At 34.9% G+C, this 25412-nt stretch overlaps 1 protein-coding gene and 1 long non-coding RNA gene across 2 annotated transcripts; one reads left to right on the top strand and one right to left on the bottom strand.

The window, feature by feature from the left end:
* Nucleotides 1-298: 298 nt before the first annotated feature.
* LOC129001175 (uncharacterized) lies at nt 299-9157 on the top strand. The gene is made up of 3 exons (XR_008491389.1): nt 299-614; nt 6094-6147; nt 8431-9157. It is a non-coding gene; the product is annotated as an uncharacterized LOC129001175 (long non-coding RNA).
* Nucleotides 9158-10837: 1680 nt separating this feature from the next.
* On the bottom strand, nt 10838-15276 carry LOC129001327 (ER membrane protein complex subunit 4-like). The gene is made up of 4 exons (XM_054428593.1): nt 15063-15276; nt 12707-12857; nt 12059-12176; nt 10838-11197 (listed from the first exon to the last, which is right to left on the bottom strand). Exons 1-4 carry the CDS (start codon nt 15134-15136, stop codon nt 11001-11003), a joined length of 540 nt encoding a protein of 179 aa, XP_054284568.1. The 5' UTR covers nt 15137-15276; the 3' UTR covers nt 10838-11000.
* Nucleotides 15277-25412: the final 10136 nt, after the last annotated feature.

The following is a 25412-nucleotide window of genomic DNA, read 5'->3' as shown; positions in this document are numbered from 1 at the left end:
GGCCTAAGTAACTTATGTAATTATTTTTTTAAGGTCATAAGATTGAAAATTTCATTATGAAGGTTAATTACAAGTCTCAAGTCCCATATTTAGTTCTTTACATCTTAATTTGTGGGATTACTCAAAACTAATTTATCAGGGTTTGTATTCGTTACTTTTAGAGACAGGCAAGAGTGTCAAAAGGGAATTTTTGTTTTGTTGAGGGTAATTTTGAGAAAAAGCGGGTAATTCTTTGCTCTGGAGGGGGTAATTGGGCCATATTGGATTGGCAACACTGGTGAGTGTGGTAGTGGTAGAGGTTTTGGTCCATTCTATGTTTTCTGTGATTCTATTCATTTCATATTTTTACAGGTTAGGTTTAGGATTGATTGATTTGAAGTGAAATAATTCATTCTTTCTCTTAGCCTAAGCCTAGTTTCTTGATTTGTGAAAAATTGGTTATTATTGTTGTAGGCCCTCGGCCCTAGTGTATTTTCAATTAATTCACAGTACCGTAATTACTATGAGTCATTTTTTGCATTGTTGAAGAGTTAGGATATCCACACATTAGGATAGGATAAGCCTAGGCCTACCTAGAAATATCGAAGTTCACCTACAAAATGATAAAAACATTGGTAAGTTTTGGCCCACATATTTGTTTGGGGTACAGGACGCTTGGTCACCCTCATCTAAATAATTACCCAGTTTCTTAACTGGGCTGTGCTAATATTGATTGAAACTATCGAATTGAAAATATTGATTAATAATCAATTTTTTTTTAAAATATAGGCTATCTATTATAGCCCTAAAATTAAACTAGGCATCATAACCTAACCTAACCAACCAAACTTGCTGATGGACTTGTGTTAACCTGGCAATAACTCCAGAAATAAGTAGTGCGCGCGCCCGATAAAATCCATTGCTGGTCTTTTTTTTTGCTGGAAAGAGGACACATTAATGGACACGACAGTATCAATATCATGTAAACTTGAGGGGTAAGTTAAGGGGGGTTAACCCTAGCAGTGGCCAATGGTCCCAGCGGGACCATTTCACCGTGCACCCTTAGAATGGCCATGGTCCCGCCGGGACCATTTATGTCCAAACATTTTTTAACGCTAAAAACTAATTGATAATTATCTTTAAAGTGGATAATTCATATACCATTCGAAAGATGACATTCTAAACTTTCATTTTATTATATAAACGAACCTTCTAGCGTCAATATGTGAACGTAATTGCAATTTAAATTTGAATGAAAATTTCCGCGCGAATCTACTTCCACTTGTAGTGTTGCGTAACCGCTAAACACATAAAGTTTAGAAAATCATAGCGAGGTTAGTTTTTTCCCTATCTGGATGCGAGTTATACCACTAGATAGCAGTAGAGTTGCTGAATATTTTGGCATAGTTTATTTTATCAATACATTGATAGCAAAGAACATATGATTTTTAGAAAACACGTAATTTTACAAAAATTAACAAATGGCCAATGGTCCCGCCAGGACCATTTCTAAAGTCGAAATATATATATAATGGAATATTTATAACTATTCAAATATAATATCCTTTTGTAGAGTAGGAAACGTAGAATAATTTAGTGTTGAGAAATGGCAGCCCTGATCACTGTATAATTTCTGTGTTCTGTCAGCAACAAAAGAAAATTGCCATCTGACCAAGTTACAGTACTCTGTTTGTTTTGTGCGGATCAGCTGACTTACGTTTTGAAAGTAAATATTGTTCGGCGAATATCTTGGAAATCATTCTAATTTCGGATTTTGTAGTTATGTAGTATTTTTTGTTAGTAATGTTTTTGTGTTTTAGGACTAACAGTCTTTATGCTTGAATATAAGCCTACTGGAAAGTCTAATATCTGAATTTCTTTTTACATAAACGGCAAATCTTTAGTTTTTTTGTATCATAAACGGGTAATCAAAAATGTTTTACTGCCTACAATGTGACATATTTGTATTCCTTAGTTTATAACTTACAAGAATATGTGTACTATATTACTATCACTAATTACCTTACATGAGCTATCTCCGAGTTACTAATTATTCGTCTTACGTGACAAACCTTGCGATTTTTCATATTTTCTTACATAACACATGTAAATAAAAATATTTTCCCCATGTGTTATACATTTCTATAAAGAGAATTGAATGTACTATAACATTTTTATAATATGTTTGGCCTACAAAAATCTGTACAAAAATTTTTTACAAAAATGTCTTTGAATTTTTTTCTATGTAAACTGTAAATTTTTAGTTTTTTGTATCATAAACGGGCAATCAAAATTTTTTTACTGCCTACAATGTGACATATTTGTATTCCTTAGTTTATAACCTACAAGAATATGTGTAGGCCTACTATATTATTATCACTAATTACCTTACATGAGTTATCTCCGAGTTACTAATTATTCGTCTTATGCGACAAAATTTTAATTTTCTTCATTTTCTTACATAACATTTGTAAAAAAAATATTTCCTCCATGTGTTATACATTTCTATGTAGGGAATTGAATTTACTACAAAATGTATATAATGGTTTTGGTCTGAAAATTATACTGTACCGGTAGTAATAACAAGACTTTACTTTTGAAATTTAAATCAGAATTTTTGAATCTTTTATGATTTTTTTATTTTTCAAAAAAGTTACCAACTCAGATTCAATTTTTATTTATATATTCAGATTCTCCTGCTTTTTCTGAATAAAATGAATACAAACATTGATAGGTTGAGTCCATATTTGTAATTTTGACAGATTTTTAAAAAAAGGTCTGCAAAATCGCCAAAATGGGTTGGCCATTCCCCACTTCTAACATTGGCCACTGCTAGGGTTAAGTCAGCAATAAGTAAGTTAGTGCTCGCCCCCGAAAAAATCTATTGCTGCCCATTTTACGGAAAAATACGGCCGCGTAGGTTATTACCGAGAGTGTTACCAGATAGAGGACACTTTATTGGACACGACAGTATCAATATCATGTACCTGGGGGGTAAGTTAAGGGGGGTTAAGTCAGCAGTAAGTAGTGCTCACACTCAAAAAAATCTTATCAGGACATCAACCTCATTCATTTAAACAGAGGATTATTTAGTTTGGTGATTCAAACCAAGCTACCCATTTTTATTTTTCCACAACAGATGAACAAAAATGTCTAGATTATTTTTTTCACTAACTTAAGTTTATTATTACAGTTTTTTTGTTCCAGTCTTGACCAAGACAAGATTCTAGTTAACTCTCTAACAGTGTTCCCATAATTATGTGGGATTTGGTTTAACAACCAACATAAAAATTATTTTTCATAAGGGTTTTCTACGATTACAAATCAATAGGCCTAGTTCCAGTATTGTGTAAAAAAATTACACTTAACTCAATTCAATGGGTGATGCCACATGTGACACCATCAGATGGGGAGAAGTTACAATTACAAAAGATGTTATTGCAAAATAAAAATTTGCAAATTGCATTTAGAAGTTTAGAGTTGCATGAACTTCCATCATATCCCAATACTACAAGACATACATGGTCAGTAAAGACATCTTCAAGTTTGAAGAAGCCTAGGTATATTATATTTGGTTTTCAAACAGCTAGGGATAATAGTGCACGAAAAAGAACTGATGAATTTGATCACTGTAAGTTACAGTTTTCAAAATAAAATAAATACATGTTTTTTTTTTTATATTTTTAGATTCAAAATAATCAGTAAGTTATAGGCTTTAATTTGAGCTATTGATAGTTTGAATCAGTTAAAGCTCAAGATACTGTACCTAATACATAATCAAAAATCATAAATTTGATTATTTCTCTGACATTATATTTATTTTAACGCTGCGAAGCAGCATTGGTCCTCTAGTTACAAATTACATTTTTTTTTATGGAAAGAACGCCTGGAGGTACCATGGGTCAGTAGTACCCACATGCCAAATTACATCCATTTTGGACCACAGGTGTAATCTGTAGCTTTGTACCAACGATCACATAAGACCAATAGATGGAGCACGCCTATCTAACTAACAGCAGGTGAAGCCAGATCCGCCATCTTATTGTAGGATAGAAGCGCTAGATGTCGATGAAAACGGCACCAAAACTCAAATGTTCCGCTTCAAAATAACTCAACATTTAGCCTACTTAGACTTAAGTTATATGGTTGAAACTTCGTATGAGTGAAGTCAATAAGTCTATGACACTATTGGTTTTAATTAAAAGCTTAAAAGTTAGTATTTTCTATTTTAAATATTCAAATAAAGTCGGTACTTTTAAATGAGTTTTAAAATATGACATGAAAAAGTTCGTCGGCTGCTACTTTTTTTAATTTTTGGTCAGGTAAGTTAAAAAACGGTGGATTTTGTAGCTAAAGAGTTGAACCTTTTGGATCATATTTTTTAAAGTTTTTAGCTGGCGTGGTTTGGTTGTAATTTAAATTGTAATATAGGGGCTACCCGCCGCGCCGCGTGGCGTCATGCGGGCAGATTCTGCCTACAACGTCACTTGTAATACAGTTTAGATACTCAAATTTAGAGCTATACAGAAAAGTTACTAAACTAATTAAAAATACACGGATTACATATAACTTTTCTTCGTTTTATTCTTTGTATTCATCTAAAAATTAATATTTTTTAGCTCTTTCATAAAAATGAATATGACAGTCAGAATATAAAGGAGAGTTGTATAAAGAGTTTCAGAAATTATCTTGTCACTTTGAAAATTCGTAGATTGTAAACCAAACATCAGAACTTTATCAAACTTTAATACGATGTAGATACATATATTATAAACAGATTTGTAGCTTTTCAGAATTTTCCTTTCGCCCAAAAAGTTTTTGTTGTTAATTATGTAAACTAACTTTTTCTAAGAAACGGTAAACGCTAGAAAAGAAATCAAAAGCGTATTTTGAAGGTCATTGTGTTAGTAACACAAATATTTGTACAACAAAGGCGTATTGTCATGGATACCATTGCTATCAACTAACATTTAATTAGCTGCGCGTGCTACTAGGGCTCATCACAGCCGGCAGCCGCCATCTTGTTGTAGATTAGTGAAAAATACTGGCTTCACGTAGCGGCCAACATGCTCCATCTATTGGTCTTATGTGATCGTTGCTCTGTACACATCCACAAACGCACACAGGCATTCATACTGTGAAAACCTCTTTTACCTAACCCGCCTTGTTAAACTTCCCAATCCCAAGCGTGATGTATACAACTTCTTTACTTCACGAGTGAAGTAAATTTTCAAAAACTCACTACTGTAGGTGAAGTAATGAAACCCATTTAAATAACATTGATTGCTCAACATAAAAAATATACCTCTATAGAGTCAACGATGTTCAATGCTAAAAATAAGATGTGCGCTTGAATTTTATTGCTATGCTTTAAAGAATTATCCTAACCTAGCTTTTGTTTGTAAAAGAATGTTACAGTAGACTCCCTCTTATCCGGACTCCTTGGGACCGAGGCCAGTCCGGATAACGGTTTTTCCGGTTAAGCCGACATCCCCAAAAACTCATTAAAATGGACCGTTTACGGTGATATTCGACTTAAATTTAGGAGAGCATTGTATGATGACATGTGATCACTGGTCTCAAATCTTTCCCACGAGAACAGTCGTTACAGTACCACCCACTTCCTGCCGATCTAGTCCGGTTAAAGAGATGTCATTTCCGTCGACTGTAGTCCGGTTAAACCAATGTCCGGTTAAAAGGTGTCCGGATGAGAGGGAGTCTACTGTACTGTTAGAATTTGTTTTGCCTCCTGGATTGATAAAGAGTAATAATGATAATAGGTTAAATACCTTATTTACGTCTTCAATCCAAATCATCTTTTTATGATTACTATAGTTTCAGGGCTAACGCCCAACTTAAAACTTTTGATGAAAATAATACTCCCTCCTTAAACTATGTAAGGGGGGGGGGGAAGTAAAAAAAAAACAAATAATAAGATCGTGTCCATACCCAATTATATAGGGCCTAGGCCTACGTACAGCTATGAGCTATTTGCACAATCAACTGATATCACAACCAGCTTTCCTGCTCAGTAATAAAGTTTAGATAAATCTTTAAAATTCAATGTTATATTTCAATCTGAAAATGTTTAATGTAATTCTAATACTTTTGCAGGTTACATTTGGCATTGGCTTCTACTCAGGCGTTTACGCGGCACAGAATTATGAGGTAAATTAGTTTATTACTCATCTGCATTTTAGAACTGATGGTTTTGAGGGAGCCTTAAAAGAGATGTTTTTGTACTTCTTACACTTGACAAACTCAGGAGAGGATGAGCCAAACAAAGTTTACCGGTATTTGTTTAAACTAGGAAAAAAGAAAAACTAGATACTGTATCAATAAAATGAAGAATTTAGAAAAATCGTACAATAGACTCACTCTTATCCGGAATTCTCGGGACTGAGGCCAGTCCGGATAACGGTTTTTCCAGTTAAACCAACGCTCCTACAAACTCGTTAAAACTGACCTTTTAAATGCGTACTTTATACAGGATTTGACCTAATTTTAGGAGAGCATTGTATTTAGACACATGTTCACTGTTCTAAAATCTTAACAACGATCCCCAGTCGTTTCAGTAACGCCTACATTGCCGATCTAGTCCAGTTAAACCAATGCGCTGATAAGAATTGTCCGGTTAAATGGATATAATTTCCGCCGAGTGTAGCCCGGTTAAGATGGAGTCTACTGTAATTCTAATTACCTGTTCTATGACTATGAGTGTATTTTATTAAAACTAAAAATCATACAGCTTTTATAAAATGTAGCAGTTTGACACAATCATTTTCTTTAGATTGTGTAACCAATACCATTGAAAACCATTGAGCCATTGAAAACTCCAAACTTTATATTACAATCAGTTGTTTTGTAAATTCCTGTAAGGGTACCCACTAAACCCTGATAACCGTTTAATTTTTAATTTTATTTTAACTGTGAAAACTAAAATAAGGGATAGAGTCTCTGTAGGCTACATTATGTACATAAAATTTAATTAGGCCTATAGTAGTTTACGCGATTGTGTCGAGATAATGTTAACGACACGAGTAGAAAACCTAATGTACGAGCCTTGGCGAGTGCCTTAAAAACTTCTTTGAGTGGATCGTTAACACTATTTACGCGAGTTGTGTACACTACTTTACCTACAACAGTGTTTTAATTAGTAAAAATCGCTACTCATAACTTCTAAGAAAGGTTATATTTTATATTTTCGTTTATAACCTCTGATTGCCACTGACAGTCATGCAACGGAACATTGTACCAAACACTAATTGCACACTAGCGTCTCATTTTCCTCGTCCGAAACTGATGAGAACCTTTTCTGCGAAGGAGTGGAGGATTGTGGGAGAGCCCCTCACGTCGATTTAGGTAAAACTTTAAATTTATTTTATTTTATTTTTTTAATTATTACTTTTTAATTATAAAATTAATTTTACAATTTTTTGTTACAAATTTTAACTATTATAACCTAACCTAACCAAACAAACTTGCTGATAATATAAAACAGATATAAGATAAAAATTGAATGAAGTTTTACTATTTAAAAGAAATAGTTCTGTTCATAAATAAAATTATAAATGTCTCAAATTCTAACAAAAGATGTACAGTTAAGAAGTACTCACATTCTGAGCAAAATCAGTTAGTGTCCCCGGCGGTATTCGAACTGGAGAACTCCAGAACACCAGTCCGAGACGCTATCAACTACGCCACGAACGCCGCTGGAATCAAATTGTCTCGTTACGGTAATGGTGTTCCCTCAAGAGAAGAGTGACGTCACGCCCCCCACTCATTCTCTAAAGAGGTTCTCATCTGTTTGTGACGAGGAAAACGAGGCGCTATACTAATTGCACCACTCAACAATTAAATTGGCCTGAACAGCTTATTAGTTGAAGTTTGAATCATTACAATTTTACTTCTTCTTACACAATCCTTGAACCTCATTGGTCCGTTACCCGTGTTGTTATGAGTAAAACTATGCTGTTATGAAAGTAAACAATGCTGTTAGGAAAATTTGTTCAATTCTGAGAACTGAACTGAAACGGCTACTTTAAAAAACGGTCGTAGGTAAACTTATTTTTCTTTCCAGTACTTACCTTACTTTACAGGTCCCTCAAAACTTTTGATATTGCACTCATGGGTAGTGCATATTCATATTTATTAAGTTTTAGTCTTGATGCTATTCATGTACAAAACAATAAGTATATTGAATAAAGTGAATTTGAATCTGAATGATATCAAAAAATTTTCAATTCACAATACTGTACTTTGTGACTTTTTCTACTAGTTTTTACGGCAGTGAAATTTTTCATTTTGAACCTTATCAATCAAAAATATAAATTTACTCTAAAACTTTGTGAACAACTCTGACATATTCTTTTTTAAGTGTGTTTGGGAACCCTGTTAAAACTGATAACGATAACATGGGAAACTAATAACAGTTAAAAACTTGGGTTTCAGATTCAACGAGTAGATGATCCAACAACACTTTGGAACAAACTTCTAAAATATTTAGAAGAAAAGGGGAAAAAAGACTGATAATCAGCATCACATTGCAAATCATTTGTTTCCTAATTGTGTTTGAAGTTGTAGATTTTGGGAGAGAAGTTATACCACAATAGTTGTAATTTGCTGTACTTGGAATAATAATTGAGTTTTAAATTCTATGCTCCATGTAAGAAGATTATTATACATTGAAATGTATTCGTTTGATTCGAGTGAACAGCCTGAAATACAATGAGTTAAAATTATTCACTATGGTACAGCAGTAGGTACCAAATGTGATAACAATGATGCTTTTCTTAACATATTTTAATCAATCTTGGTTATTCATCAATCCTTGACCTAAAATTTGAGCTCAAGAGCATGAAAAATTTCTCATAAGGTGCACTTGTCAATTGTAGCACCTAAGTTTGACTATTATTAATGCATTTAACTTTGACTTTGGCTATTTGTTAAAACTAACAAAACTTATGAGTTCAATGATACCAGTGATTTGTTTTGCTTCGTAGATCTGCCAATAAAACATAAACTAGTCACTTATTATTTGTTATTGAGGCCTACCCTACTCCCAAAAGATGAAATTGATTTATAGACTACTCAATACTCAATTCACAATTTTGAATATGACAATGGCACTCTACTGTTTATGTAACTAATCCCAATAAAATCTTGTTGATTTAAATAATTTTTTTAATTATTTCCCTCACTTCACTGTATCTTTAAAAGTTTATCATTTAGCATTACTACACATGCCTATGATGTAGAAAAATTTAGGGGTCATTTAATATGACATAATGAATCTCATACATCATCACCATGAATATGACTCATATTCACGAGTACCCCTTCATTACCTGGGGGATGTGATTGTTTCATTTTTAAAAGTTATCTTAGAAACTTTTTTAAATAAAAAAGAAACATAAGTTCAAGCTGGTATATTTTATAGGCCTTCATTTGACGTATGATCCATTTCCTATCCTGCGACTGTTATGGGGCTGAAAAAATTGACTGCTTTAATGCAAAGTTAATGCAACCGTTTCCTATCGAGCGTCTACAGCCGCGCGACTGGACTGCCCTGTGAGCAGTTCAGTCGCGCGGCTGTAACGAATTTATAGTTTATACATACGAATTTTGAGGTGTGTACCTTCATAGATGATTCAAAGTTGATGGAACTGGTTCGTCACCACCCATACGTTCACCCCCAATACTTGAAGAAGATGTCTCTGAATAAGAATACTCTCAAACCCTATTTTCACCATACCATGAACAATGGATTAGGTTGTTCATTGTTTTTTACCATGCACATTAATAATTCCGTTTCCTCCTTTTCTCCAAGTAATATATTTGCTGCCAACTGTGCTTATTCCATGACGGTCAGTAGTGCAATTTCACTAGTCCCTAGTTGTTGGAGTCGCGGCAAAGGAATTGAGACAAGCGTCTCCAGCCGTACGGCTCTAGACGCGCGGCTACAGTCGCAGGATAGTTTACTGAAATTAAAAACGACAAGGAAGTAGCTTATTATTTTCTAACAATTGACAAATTAAAACTATGAACATAAAGGGATTTGCTGTTCTAACTAATTGTTTTAGAGTATATGTAATGCATTAATGGGTAGTTGCCTTATGTGTGTCCCACAAACATTTCAACTAAAAAAAGAGGCTGATTCACTTATCAGTGTTTTTGTCAAAACATAGCTTTAGACAGTGAACTATTACTTACAAAGTGTCAAGTGAAGAGTACAGTGTAGTTGTATTCTATTATAATGTGCTATGACTGTACATTGTAGCAGGTGGGTGAGACAATTATTTTTGTTATCCCTGACGCTTAGATACGTCCCAAGGCTTTAAGGACATGCACTTTGCTGCTTTTTATTAATTAATTTTTTTAAGAAGTTGGCACATAGGCCTTAGACTGTTCATGAATTGGAATGTATCCAGCAAGGAGTGGTCATGAGCTGTTCAAGAGTTTAAATGCATTGATAAAATGTAGTGCCAGGCACCAGGATCAGAACCCATGCATGACCTTCGATCCAAAGTACTGTACCACAAGAGGTAATTTTCGTGTAAAACAAAGCTGGCATAAGTTTGGCAAATGGCATGATATATTGTTAGTTCTATGATTTTTAACAAATTTGCAATAGTTTACATTATTTTCTAAATTATCCGACCTTAAAATCTCATGAGATCCCGTCACAGCTGGTTAATTGATGGGGTCCTAATAAAACATCTATTATTTTTTTTAACAACTGTACTAAGCTAGTCATTCACAATACAGTATTGCATTTTTGCCAAATAGATCTTCCTTCAATTAATTTTCAGGTTGGACAGAATAACACATTTATTGGAAAATAAAGTTAACCACCTCATTATAAATACAACAATACTTTATTACACTTGAATGATAATATTACCATTGAATATATTTATCTCAGTGCAGTGACACATCCAAGTGGCTAATTTTTAACACAGTTACACACTAAATTGTATATAAATGTAAAAGTAATTCATAAGAATGTCTTTGGCCGAAGGTTATGTGAAGACTGCGCCTCCACCACTGTACTCCATTCTTATTTGAGGTTCGACAAATGCGAGCCAATCAGAAGTGTGAGTTGGTAACAGACCCATGAACTGACACTTGTACAAGGCCAGTGCGATGTTGACAATATTGCCGAGGAAATACACAATCTTCTGTCCGGCAGCATGGCTCCCTTCAATCATCTTGAAAGCTTAAAAAATTAAATTGAGTTAGGCCTATACAATTTATTTCACAAATTTCCAAAATATAACTATTTTACTACAGTTTATATAGTGTTACCCTATCTTACTACTATCTCACTTCAACTATTTGTTAGATAACATCAGTAAGTGATAGCCGAAGGTTTCAAATCAACAGGGCACTTTGGTATTATCTAGAGGCCACTTATCATTGAGGGATTTTTTACCGGAGTCCAAAAATAACTACATAATTGGAAAGAACATACTTTAATTGACTTTATGTCCAAATTTGACATGATTACGATCAGCGGCCTCCCAGAAGGCAGCGATGTCGTCGAGGATTGAGTTGAATGTGTTGCAGCCGCTAGCTGCCACATGTACTCCGCCAAGTAGGTATACAGCGTGCTGCGGCGGTTATGTTAGGTTGGGTGATCATTAATATTTTTGTGGGTCTTTCCTCGCTTTGTTATGAATTAAACGATTCCAGATCAATCATCATTCACGCTCTGGTCAACGACCTGACCTTGGCCTATTTGGCGGGTGAAAGTATGACTCATCTGGTATTATTCCATTCATAACGAATCAAGGAAAGTCCTATAAATGTTTTTATGTTAACCCAACCTAACATAACTGCCCCAGCACACTATATAAGGGTGGCCTTCGAATAATACCAAAGTACCTAAGAGGGTTATTGTTAAAGAGGAAATGGAAAGTACGAGTCAGGTTATTTTTTACAAGCTATTTTAAGGTTTGTGCTTTAATTTTTGGTTATGTAACAAAGATCAAATTAAACAGTTAGGATATTGTCTATGATTAGTACGTTATATTTGGTTTTAAGTCTCAGTTTTTAGTTTTGCTTGATTAAAACTTACTTGTTTGCATAGTGAAGAGGGCTTTAATTGGTCTAATGATCAACATCCCGACCATCATTATAGGGAAAATGGATATTGAGTTTCCTGCCATGTACATGATGAACAGGTTCATTGGCACCTGCAACAACATCACTCTAGATAGTTTCTCATGCAACCATACACAATAGACTTGAATTTCCCTGGAGGAACAAGGAAAATCAAGTAACACAGAAAGTAGATTTAATGGATTAACGGTCTATTTATATCTATTTTGATAAACTGTTTGTTTTGCTTGCTTACAATCCAACTATGGAAAAAATTAATCAGCTATTAAATTTAAAAATTCATAATTTAAACCGTGAAACAAATTTGTTTACAAGCACTGGATCTTTAAAAGTGCCTTATAGGAATAAAACAAAAACTAGGGAAGGGCTATGCCTTAAAGGACCTTTTTATATTTTTATTTAGGCTACTTAACATTAGTTCTTGCGCTACATCATAAGCTTTAAAATTATACTAAATCGTAAAAATCTGTTGAGTAGAATGAGTGAAAATGGTTGTTACAGAAAAACCCCTTTATGAATTAAGTGTATGGATATTTAAAAAAATAAATAAGTTGTGAGCTGTGTACAAGACTACTTTTACTTACTTGCCTGCCAACATACTTACTTGCTTTAAAGGTCCGAGAGCTAAGTCCCAAGATTTCTTGATGATTAAATGGTTTGCATCATTCTCTTTGGAAGTTTCAGTATAAACCTGGCCCACAGAAAAGTTGTACCCTGGGGGTGAAGCCAGGTCTGCCGCCTTTTCTTGTTTACATCTGTCAATGTCAAAGTAGTTAGTTAGTACTCTTTAACCCTTCATAGGTGTCAAAACAGAGTTTTCCTCTAGGCAGTTTCAAGAGTTAACCATACATAACGCCCCTCTTTCTAGGAATCGGTTGAACATAATTTTGCTCTCTCCCTTCCCCGAAGGCCTATTACCCCTATTGATCAGTTACCGCCTAATAGTCATGTAGTCAGGTTAAATAATTGGTAATGGTTTAAGTTGTCCAGGTAACTAATTCTCACTTTGTGGATGGAATTTTATAATTTAGGGTACAAAGTCATAATTTAGAGTAGGCCTACAAAATTTAGCGGTTAAGGAGAGAAGGGCCGCATCATACTAAGTCGAATACTGTAGTCATTTTTGACTCCAGGACACTAGAAACAGTGACTGTGGCCAAGTGGGTACAGAATTGCAGGCAATCATTAGTGTATATGGTATAAGTGGCTGCACTTTACTTTAGGTCCTACACTCATTCGAATGAAAATATCGACTGTTTCATTCGATATATCGTTTGGTTAGTTAGGTAAGGTTAACCTCACCTAACTTACCAAACGATATATCGAATGAACGATATATCTGTTTCATTCGATATATCGTTTGGTTAGTTAGGTAAGGTTAACCTCACCTAACTTACCAAACGATATATCGAATGAAACAATCGATATATCGATTGATATTTTCATTCGAATGAGTGTAGGACCTAAAGTAAAGTGCAGCCGTATAAGTTATAGATATTTAAATATTTAGACACTAAAGATCTATAAAGCAATAAAAGTTACAAGGGAGCGTGATAGTGAGGGGAGCTTAAGTTATCATGAATTCCATTCAATTACCTGCAATTCTGTACCCACTTGACCAGTCACTCGTGCCATACTCCTACTACTTACTTCAATCTCCATAAACCCTGACTTTGAACGCTTAACTTAATTATAAAATACCATAGGTACATTAACTTACCTAATGTCAGAACAGTAACAGATTAAGGGTCCAAAATCAAAGTACTTACTGTACCTCTAGTAAAGTTAAAGCATGCCAATTATTGGTTCTGATGGCGGTTTAAATGAGGATTATTACAGTGACTAAGAACTGAAGGGAAGGAACTACAAGGAGTCGAGCTCATAATATAATACATATTATAAAATAACTTAGTTTTGTTTTAAAAATAAGCTAGCCCTGATCTAATAAGTAAATGCAGATTTAGGCCTAACTTTGTTTTGTAAACTTTTTTAATTAGGCCAATGGGAGATTTTTCAGTGGGCTTTAAGTTAAACCATTCAATATCAGTATTAAGTCGCCAAAGTAAGTAAGGCAAGTTTACGCCAGGTTAAACAAGTTGTAATTAATTTGAAATGAAACTAAATGCTTTATTTTCCATTAGGTATGATATGCAATAGGCATCGTCAAAACATAGAACAATATACAATTTTTATAGAAATTAAAAATAAAATGCAAAAAATTACAGCAAACAAAACCAAAAGCAACCCATTTGGCTTAGGCTAACTTAATGGGCTACTGGTTCACACAATCTTGAAACCTAATTAAAAGTGGTTGCATTAGTGTGTAGGCCTACTTGGCCTAGGCCTAGTCCATACAAAGAATTTTAATTCATATTAGCCTAGGCCTACGCCTACCATCGACTTTTAGAGAGGAATTTATTAATCAATGATATTACCAATCACTAGCTTTCTTATTCTCGTCTAGTCCTAATAGAGAGAGGGAGAGAGAACCTTTATTGTACAATCTTCAAGATCAACAATGGAATCAGAATAAATATAGCCTAAGCCTAAGTAGGCCTAGCCTAATAAAATGAAACCTAAGATCTTGATTTACATTTCAAAATTCTGCCAGTCTATGAATCCACTCGGGTACAGTTTCTTAACTGGGCTATGCTAATATCGATTGAAACTATCGATTCGATTAGTAAACCTTCATTTTTTTAACCATCAGCAAGTTTGGTTGGTTAGGTTATGATAGTTTAATTTTATAATAGACATATTTTAAAATATTGATTATTAATCAATATTTCCAATTCGATAGTTTCAATCTATATTAGCATAGCCCAGTTAAGAAACTGATTCACTCATTTTGTAAAATGGATGCAGGAAATGGATTAGGCTTTAAACATTCGGAGTATGCCTAATCAGCTTATGCCTAGATTAAGTTAAATACTTTAGGAAACTTAGCCTACCTCAGTTACCTTGAATTTAGATCCAAAGCCCACTTAAATTTTCTGCTGTTTGTACGACCACTTGTGTTATTCGCTACAGACATTTCCTTCGATGCTTTAATACTTCAAATGTGTTTCTTAACTTAACAAAACTGCGGAACACAGACAGACGGATCTGATCACATCGACAACGATAGAAAGACGGAACACCAACACAGACAGCGCGTCAGCGCGAGACCAGACAGATCACAGATCGACAACGACAGGTGGCAGATCATTATATCAACTGCAGACGATACGGTAGCGAGGTAGCGATTTCAAACAAAAAAACCTCCAGAGAGTAGTATTTTGAATCATTTATTATGTTACGCGATAACGGTAGCATTGATTTTTCTATCTTCAATGTTTGACAATTATCCTTAAGAGTGGGTACCATACACTGCGAAATTCTACAGCACGAGGTTAATCCTGGTAATTAGACCAATTCGTAATTACCAAGGCAAAAATGAGGTTCGGATTCCACTATAAACTGTAGGTCCCTTAGTTGCCATTTATTAGTATGGGCTATTAATTAACAGCTGTGTCTAAGGAATGTCATCCTAAAGTCACTAGTCACTAACAAGACTACAAGATCGCGCCACTCATCTCCATTCATACTTGGCTTAAAATACCTACTTTGTATGGTCAGTGGTCACCATTTCATAGAACAGTTTAATACTTGAATACTTTACTTGAATACTTGTCTTCTACATCGTTGACCGACATGTCGGATAGATTGCGTCATGTATTTATTTATTTATTTATTTATTTATTTCCCAACGGATTGCACCTTTTTACAAAATATGTGTTACAATTTAGATGGCATTTGCAATATTACTAACTAGAAAAGTAATAACAATGGTAATAACAAAGTGATAATAAATAGTAATAGCAAGTAATAACAAATAGTGATAACAATAGTAATAACAAATAGTGATAACAATTGAAAATTGTAAAAAAAGTTACATTTCTATTTACATATTTACTAAACACTATAATAATATCTACATATACTTTTCGTGGCGGAAGTGTCACGTTACAAAAAGGGGTTCGTTGTCCAACTCTTGCAAGGCGTATAAACAGTATAATCCCCTTTCAACTTTGGTTGATGAGTCTTGTACGCAGTGCCGGATTTACCACAAAAAGTTAAAAGTTGCATTGTCTGGACTGAGTATCTCTGATATTTGCCATAAACTAAGGACCACGACAAAAGTGTGGATTTCCTTTACCCTTTCCACCTTACAGGTATCTGAATAACTTGTTTTCCATCACGAGGTTAATCCCCTTTCAACTTTGGTTGATGAGTCTTGTAGTTTATAGCCACTCACTTCCCATGTAGCACAGATGGTTGGGCCAACGTTGGTAAATTGTGGAGCCACACAGTTGGCCAACGGTAGAAATGTCACCTCTTTAAACTGTTTTCCAGCCAACCATTGTCCAACCGTTTTATTTCACACAAAATAATAAATATTTAGTACGAAAAGCATAATTATTAGTTGAGTAAATTGATTAAATAGTTCATATAAACAAATTTTGAAGAAAAGCTAGAACAAAATTTTTTGGCCCAGACGGGTCTCGAACCCGGGTCCTTCGACTTATGAGCCTCTTACTTTACCACTGAGCTATCTGTAATTGTTGATATAGAGAGTTTTCAAGTGGTGAAAGAGTAGCCGACAGTTGCAATGGTCGCAATACTTCAAACATTTTTGATACTACACAGTATAATATGATTCTGTTAATCTGTTAAGGCATCAAAAGTAGTTTTTTTTTTTTTTTTTTTTTTGAGTTAGAGAGGATACTGGTATTTGAATATAGATTAATTAATTACCGTTAGATTATTAATGCTATTATAATTGCCTGTTATATGATTAATTACTCTTTGCCTTTAAATTGTTGCAAATAAGTTAAAGAATATTAATTTTAAAAAATTTTTGCATTTTTATAATTATTAAAATTCATTGTTGTAGCCCCGGAACTGTAATATATAAAATATCTGGTTTTACAATACCTTTATCAGTTCCAAAAACTTTTGGAAACTTTTGGAACTGATAAAGGTATTGTAAAACCAGATATTTTATTATAATTATGTTGTGAAAGCTAGACCCAGAGAATGAAAGTCGTGTAAACTCAACTATGGACCATCGTTGGTCCAACAAAAGTATCTTTTGTTGGTCCAACGGAGTGAAAAACGGTTGGCTTGATGTATGATACCCAGCAATGCATAATAATGTATTTCATTAACAATGAACCAATGTTGGTCCACAGTTGTAAATATTGGTTGGCCCAACTACGAGATATACAGTTGGACAACGGTTGGTTGGTTGTGGAGGCTCCAACCAACCATCAACCATCTGTCCCACAGTTGGCCAACGTTGGCCCAACCATCTGTGCTACATGGGTTGACAATGACATATTTCCTTTCAACATAATGCCGTACTTTAGAAAGGACCATGTGGCCCTAACTTTGCATGTGTAAATAAATGATTTTCATTTTACATTAAATTTCCAAAATTCAGTGAGCCAGTGTTGCAAAATAAATCCTTAATATCGTGATCATTTTCATTATGATCATTGTCTCCCGCGGTCACGGAAACGTCATCTTAGTCTTCTGTGATCACGGCAAATGCCCAAACCCGACCATCCTTACCTATTCGATATAATAAAAATAATTTTCTTTTCGATTATGGAAAACATGTTCAAAACTCAAAACTAATATCAAGAATGTATTATTCTTAGATCACTTATCTTAAATAATCATAGAGGAGAATGTAGTTGCTATCCCTTACAATGTATGGAACTCGATAAACAATAACTGTTCCTTTGACATTTATATTCTCCTCTCATAAAAATGTCCTGTTGTTTAGTTTCAGTAAAAGAAAGATCTTGAATACACCACAATTAGTTTGGTGTATTCCTAAGAAGGCTTTTTTACTAATAAAGTGGACTGTATGAAGGGATAATGAACTTAATTTTGATAAAACAAAATTATATTTATGGACTTTTGGTTCTAAATTTAGATACTATCAGGTTACCACACATGGAGTTCTGGGTATGTGATTATGGCCATACGTTTCTTCTGATGAAAAGATAGCTTCTTCAAATAACAGTTGTAGGAGTTCAAAGTTTCACACATACACAATTTGAATTCAAAGTAAAAGGCTACTAAACAAATTACTAAAAATGGGGGGGGGTTTAAAAAAGTAAGAGTTAATTGAATGAAACAAAATAAAGGAAGGAAATTGTTACACAAAACTAAACGATATGAAGAAGGTATGGTAAAACCATCTATGGTAAAACACAAATATTTGGTACTTAATCCTTATAGCACATGTTTCAATTTTAATATAACCAGCTGTTTAAAATGTTGGTGTAAATTTCAAAGTATTCATGTGTTCATTTATATTTTCTCCATAAGGATAACATAGCAACTTTGAAGTCCACTGGGGCAGAGCCCTGATCGAATTTCAAAAATGTTCTGTTTGATGGAATATCTAGTTGCAACAACCTATCCAACGACACCTTAAACTTGGTGATTGGATGCGTAGCAGCTTCAAAACAAAAAACAATGATCACAAAATAAATGTTGGCCTATTAAATATCTATCTATACCTATATTAATAGACAAGCATGTTTCTATAAAACCTTTTTCTCAGCTCATGTGCATCGCGGGGAAAATCCACACATACTGTGCGTTAGAAAGATATTTTCATGTAGATGTGCGGAATCTATATATATAAAAGGCAAAGCCCTCACTGACTGACTGACTCACTCACTCACTCATCACTAATTCTCCCACTTCCCATTTACCTAGGAGGCTGAAATTTGGTACACTGATTCTTTAGGCATTAAATAGGAAAACTAAGTTGTTTTTATTCTGATCGGACTCTCGGGCTCCGCCCCAGTGGCTCTGGAGTTTCCCGTGTTAACCTTATGAGTACTCATATTTAAATGGAATTAATGACTCTTAGGGCCGCTTTCCCCAAATCAAGTTTAACTCTGATCGCGGTTTAAACTCTAGTTTAACCTCAGATTCACTTTCCCCAAAATAATTTCTGCGTTTAAACTAGGTTTAAGTTAACCCTAGGGGTGAGGCTGGTTTAACTGGCGATCCGTGGGTTAACCCAGGAGAGAAGAATAATAGCTTGATTTTGATTGGCTCTTGGCTGACTTGTTACGTTCGGCAGACGGCAATGGCAAATATCCTTGTTGGACATTTGTTAAACATAACCTAAAATAAATTGAACTGGAAATAAATTAAGAAATAACAAACCAGAACCTATGAAGACAATTAATTCATGACTATTTCAAATTTAAAGATATAAGGCTACAGATATACAGTAATGGTTTTAAGGTTTTTAAATGCGTAGAGTAGGCCTAAATTATTATATTTTCGGTAGGTAGTATCGTAGTTGTGTACAATCGATAGGTTACCTTGTCCACAGCAACGCAACAGTGGTTGGAAAGTTTGCTCATAAGAAGCCTTTTGGTTTGATTTTATTTTAACACGAGTCTTACATTACACAAAAGTAAATATTAAACATTCGGGCCTAACCACTAGTCTATTATTATCATGTGTAAATTAACAACTACTGCAGTAAGTTACGCCTAAAATTAAATTTAGTTTAGAAACATTGAACGTGTCTAATGCTGAGTAGCCTATAGGCCTGCCATTACAAAGGATAGGCTCTAGTTTTTAATCCACAAACATTAATTTTGCGTCTTTCCCAACATTTGATTTTCCCATGATTGTAAATGCTTTTATTTGATGCGTACAGTAGGCCTACTGTTTAATTGAGTTTGAGCTTAAATAAACACAATAAATGAAATGCTTATAAACTAGCATCAGTACAATTTATTAGCCTGCAAATAAAAATGTTTCTTTTTAATGTCAACAATTGGAGACAATGACACGAAACATAATACAAACCATTTACCATTTACCATTTACCATCGAAGTCTTCGCCGCAGTCCTTGGAGACCGGGGAATTGTCAATTTTTTTCTCATCTTTCTTCTTGCTAGCTTCTTGATTGTGTGTAGTGTTGTAGTGTGGTTGAATGTGTGATTTGTATGATGAGTGTTATTTTGTAGGAAATTTATGTTCTTCTAGATATTCTGTAATTGTGTAATAAGGTCGATTTAAGAGGTATTGTTTCAGCTGTTTTTTGAAGTTAGAGAGCAAGTTTATGTCTTTAAGTTTGTTGGGTAAGATGTTGTATAGTTTTATTCCCATGTAATTTGGTGTTTTGCTGGTTTTCGTTAGTCTATGTTGGTTTAGATTAAAGTTTGATTTTACTCTGAGGTTGTGTTCGTGACAGTTTATTCTGAGTTGAGGTGGGTTTGATTTGATAAAAAGGATGGTTTCGTAAAGATATAAGGATGTTAAGGTGAGGATCTGGTTTTTGACAAAGAGAGGTTTACAGTGTTCTTCCCGATCAACTTGTTCCAGGATTCTGATGGCTTTTTTCTGTTGTACTAGTATTTTTTTCAGGTCGGTTTCATTGGCCCCCATGCAATTATGCCATATCTAATGTGTGAGGAGAAGAGAGCGTGGTATGCCGTTTTGCAGATCTCTTTGTTTGTGATCTTCCTGATTCTCCTTAGAGCATATACAACTTGGGATAGTTTACTGTCCAGATTTTCAATATGGTCATGCCATGTTAATCGGTTGTCCAGTGTGATTCCGAGAAATTTAGCGTTTCGTTTTTCATTTCCTTCCTGTATCTGGCTGTTAGAAGTGAAGTTTAAAACTGTTGTTTTTTGTTGATTTATTTTTAGGTCTAATGAGTAGCAGGTGGCTATTGAAGTTTGAAGTGTTTCTTCTATTTTTTCCTTTTGGGTGTTGGAATTTGTTGGTGTAATTATGGTAGTGTCGTCCGCAAACATTATGCAGGAGCTATCACTAGATAGGTCATTCGGAAAAGAATTTATGTATATTAGGAAGAGGATCGGGCCAAGTATTGATCCTTGCGGGATTCCTTGATAGGTTTCTCGAAGTTTAGATCTGTATTTGATTTCATAGTTTTTTTTAGTGTATTCTAGTTCTACAAGTTGTTGTCGGTCTGTCATGTAATTTTGGAGCCAGATTAAAGCATTATGGGTGATATTTAGTTCTTGAAGTTTCTCAACTAGTATTTCTCTATTCAAGCTATCGAAGGCTTTTTCTATGTCTAGAAAAATGCTTGTTGCTTGGAGTTTTTTTTCCCAGATTGATGTTATGTCCTCGCATAGGTTTGCAAGGGCTGTATTTGTTGATCTGCCATGTCTGAAGCCGTGCTGTGATTGGGTGAACTTTCCTTTGTCCTCCAGGTATGTGATGAGCTGATTATGTATTGCCTTTTCTATATATTTTGAGAGCGTGGGTAGGATAGATATTGGCCGGTAATTTGAGATGCAGGTTTTCTCACCCTTCTTAAATTTGGGATAAACTAAGGCAATTTTTGCTGATTTGGGGACTTTAGATTGTTCTATAGATGTATTGATGATATGTAAGAGAGGCGTGATTATTTCCCTTTTACAGTGTTTGATCATTTTGTTAGATATTTGATCTAGTCCAGAAGAGTTTTTAGGCGGTAGATTGTCAAATATTTGTTCAAGTTCCTTTTTGGTTATCTTGTTAAAGTTTGCTAGTGAGTCGGCTCTGGGTTGTTGTGGCAGATTGGGTTTGGATTTCGGTTTTGGGGTGGTTGAGGTACTATTGTGCAGAGTTTGGCGTGGTTTTCCGAGGGTAATAAAGTGGTCGTTTAAAAGGTTACAGATGTGGGTTGGGTCGGTAGTCAGTTTTTCATTGCTGATAAGATTTATTTCCTCTTTAGTTTTCCTGTCCGCATTTCTTTCTTTATTTATGGTGCTCCAGAGTTCTTTGTTTTTGTTGGGCGCATTTTTTATTTTCTGGACAACAGCATTTGATTTTTGGATTTTGACTTCTAAGTCATATGATATGCTCTTTTCATTTTAACGTACGAGAGTTTGTCCTCAACCCTGTTTGAGAGTAAGTATTTATGTTCTGCTAGTTGGAGTAAGTTTTTCAGTCTAGTAAGTTTATCATTCCAGAATATCTTTTTTTTCTTGCTACGGTGAAAAGTTTTGTACTGTTTAGGCATAATTTCTTCGATTTTGTATTGTAAAATTCTTATAAAGGCATCATACTTTTCATCCACATTTTGTTTAGAAAAGACAGTAGACCAATCTTGATTTTTGAGGGATGCTCTGAGTTCGTCTAGATTTGCTGGAGATGTTATTCTAATTTGTCTTTTTATGGGTGCTATAGGTTTTTTGTGTCCTATCTTTAGTTGGCAGGTAATTGCTTGATGGTCAGATATTGAGTTACTATGGGTTTTTACTTCAAGGTCCTCCTTGTTTATGTTAGTACAGCAAAGGTCTATACAAGTTTTTGATGTGGTTGTTATTCTGGTTGGAGGTAGTTCCGATGGTTTCAAGTTATGTTCCGCTAATATGTTTAAAAGAGTTTTTGTTTCAGTTTCGTTATCTTTAAATAGGTCTATGTTTAAATCACCCATCACTATTATCTTTCTGTTCTTGTGAGATATTGTGGAAAGTAAGTTTGAGAAATTTTCAAAAAAAGTGTTCAGGTTCAGGGATCTATATCCACCAATAATTACAGTCTTGAAGTCGGGTAGTTCAATTCCTACAAGTTCTGAAGATTGTTCTTCACAGAAGGTGAGCGTATTGATTTCTCGGATTTTTAGGATGTCGACATTGTTTTCCTTGCAAAAAATTGCTATTCCTCCCCATCTATGTGTTATTCTTGAGAATTCTGTTATTAAAATGTAATTTGGAATGTTTGTTATTTTTAGGTTTTCTTTTTTTTCACCATGTTCTGAAATTATTAGAATGTCTGGATCGAGGTTTTGAATTTCTAGTTGTAGCCTGTCTATTTTACTCTGTAGCCCTCTCTGGATGTTTAGGTGATAAATTTTTAAGGTAGGCCTATCAGTCCTATCTGTCTTTTTTTGCGGTTTTGAGTTGGAGTTATTGGTAGTTTTGTTCCTGATGAGTGTAGGTGGTGATTTTAGGTGAGCTATGGTTCTAGGGGTATTTGTAGAGTGGTCTCGTTTGGGTGTTGGGAGTCTTCCTTTGTAGTTTGGTAAGTATTTTTTGGTGTCTCGGTTTGTTGGTTATGTAGCGAATGGTGTGCTGCTGTTTCGGTAAGAGTCACATCTTCCTTAGGTGTCATAATTTGATGGATGTCATTAGGCTTAGGGGTTTCTGTTTGTCTGGTTAAGCCTCCCTCCGAAGTGTTGTCCCTTTCTGGAATTTTTTTGTCCTCTTTCCAGGTGTAGTTCTTTTGAGTAGGCCTATTTTCTTTCTGGTTGTTCTCTGATAGAGTTGGTAGGCCTAGAATGTTGTTCAGGTGTGCGGTCAGCACTTTGTTTCCTTCGGTATTCGGGTGGATACCGTCGCTTGCATATAGGTTTTGGTTAAAAGTTGTAGTAATATCTATAAAATTAATATTTAGTTCGTCACACATGAATTTTAAAGCTTCATTCATCTCTTCGATGTAGGTTTTTGGTGCGTCCTGTCTATGTAGTAAGCTGTGAACATACCATTGGGTGTTTTGGTGTTTTTTTTGCATGGCTTCGATAGTTAGCCAGTAGGGTCTCATTAGATGGTTCGGTGTAGGGGAGTGCTGTACATTGTTTGAGCCTACGTTGATGATGACCTTTAGTGGCAGCTTACTTCGAGCGCTAAGGTGTCTACTGATGTCAGCTATTTGACCACCCGGAATGATTTTTGTAATAATATTTCGGGTATTATCTTTTATGTTGCGAGCCGCTGTTCTTAGTATGGAGTCTCCGATTATTAGAGCTTCGTGCTGTAGGGTTTGATGCGGTAGGCCTACATTAGTGGCTCTTGGTTCTGTAATAAGTTTCTTTTGTTGTTCAGTAGTTGGTGGGGTAAATTTCTCAACTTTTTTTTTCATGACAGCTGCCTGCCAGGGGCCTGTCTTCCTTTCTTCTGAGTTTTTCCCCCTGTCGATTGACTTGCGTATATGTGGGGGATTATGGTAGCCTTCTGTTACCGAGTCATCCGCCAGGTGTCCGTGGAGTGTTCTATTGGTGGATTTCAGGAGACTGTGGATAGTTGATTCCAGTTTGTGAGTGATTTCCATTTTTTTGGCGATAATTTCTGAAAGTTTTTCATTTTCTCTGCGTTTTTCTTCAAGGTCAGATTTGAGATTATTTATATCTTCCATCAGAATGTCGATGATGGTTTCATATTCTTTAATTTTAGATTCATGGTTTGCAATATTTAGGGGCGTTGAACTTATTCGTTCTGAGTCCTCTGATGCGTTTATAGGTCCAGCAGTAGGTTTGATAGTCATATTCCTGTGTCTTATGTGATAGCAGGTTTTGCAAATCCATGTCAGTGGAAATTCATTTTTTTCCAGAGCTTTGTATTGTTTGGTTGATATTAGAGCACATTTGGTGTGGTACCAGTCATTACAATCGCAGGCAACTGCCTTGTCATTATCATGTACTGTTTGGTCGCAAACTTTGCAGTATGTTGCGTTAACTGTGTCATTGGTTTCAGACTGTGAGTCAGCTTTGGTCATTTTGCTTAGGCTATTTTTTTTTTTTTTTTTTTTTTTTTTTTTTGTGGGGGGGGGGAGGGTTGAGGGGTTTGGAAGGGGTGAGAATAGGATAAGTTCCCTAACTTTGGTGTTTTATTCTCCTATCCAACCTAGGCCTAGTTTTGTTTTGACACTTGAGAGATTGGTAGGGATATGGATAAGGATAAGGGACCCTATTTTTTGGTTTTGTTCCCTTTTTTGCTTGTCTAGCCTAGTTTTGGTTTTCTTTGGGTTTGTTTGTTTGGCCTATCTAAGATTTGTCAACTGTTTTGTCCTAACTAGTGCCTGTTGAGTGTTAAAAATGTTGTTCAGTGTTTAAGAATATTGCTAAGATAAAATGCTAATTTAAAATATAAGAAAACAGAGGTCCTACCTTTGGATGTCTTCAATAGTGTAAATGTAATGCTTACGAAAGTGTAAGATAGGGTTGGCGAGTCCGTTGTTTCAGTTTCAGTCTTCACTCTTCAGTTCGGTTGGTGTAACTTGGTTTCCTGGTTAACGAAGAGTTCCCGGGTTCGCCATCTTGGATTTTGCACTTGCACTTTACTTTACGGGTTTTCACTTTAGTCTCTAAATAACACTTTAGTCTCAAATAACCAAAACGCGAGAAAATTAATGACAGATATGTCATAGTGGGAAGTTAAACAGCTAAATTGCAGACAAAATTGCATAACAGTGTTGCCAACATTGTTGCTTGCAAAGAAAAGCTAGGTTAAACTAAACTTTCATGACAAAATAGTGGGGAAAG

This window comes from Macrosteles quadrilineatus, unplaced genomic scaffold, assembly GCF_028750875.1.
Source record: "Macrosteles quadrilineatus isolate MER2022 unplaced genomic scaffold, UCM_ALF_1.0 Scaffold_8__2_contigs__length_117827958, whole genome shotgun sequence".
Lineage (NCBI taxonomy): Eukaryota > Metazoa > Arthropoda > Insecta > Hemiptera > Cicadellidae > Macrosteles > Macrosteles quadrilineatus.
This window is presented reverse-complemented; position numbering and strand designations above follow the sequence as displayed.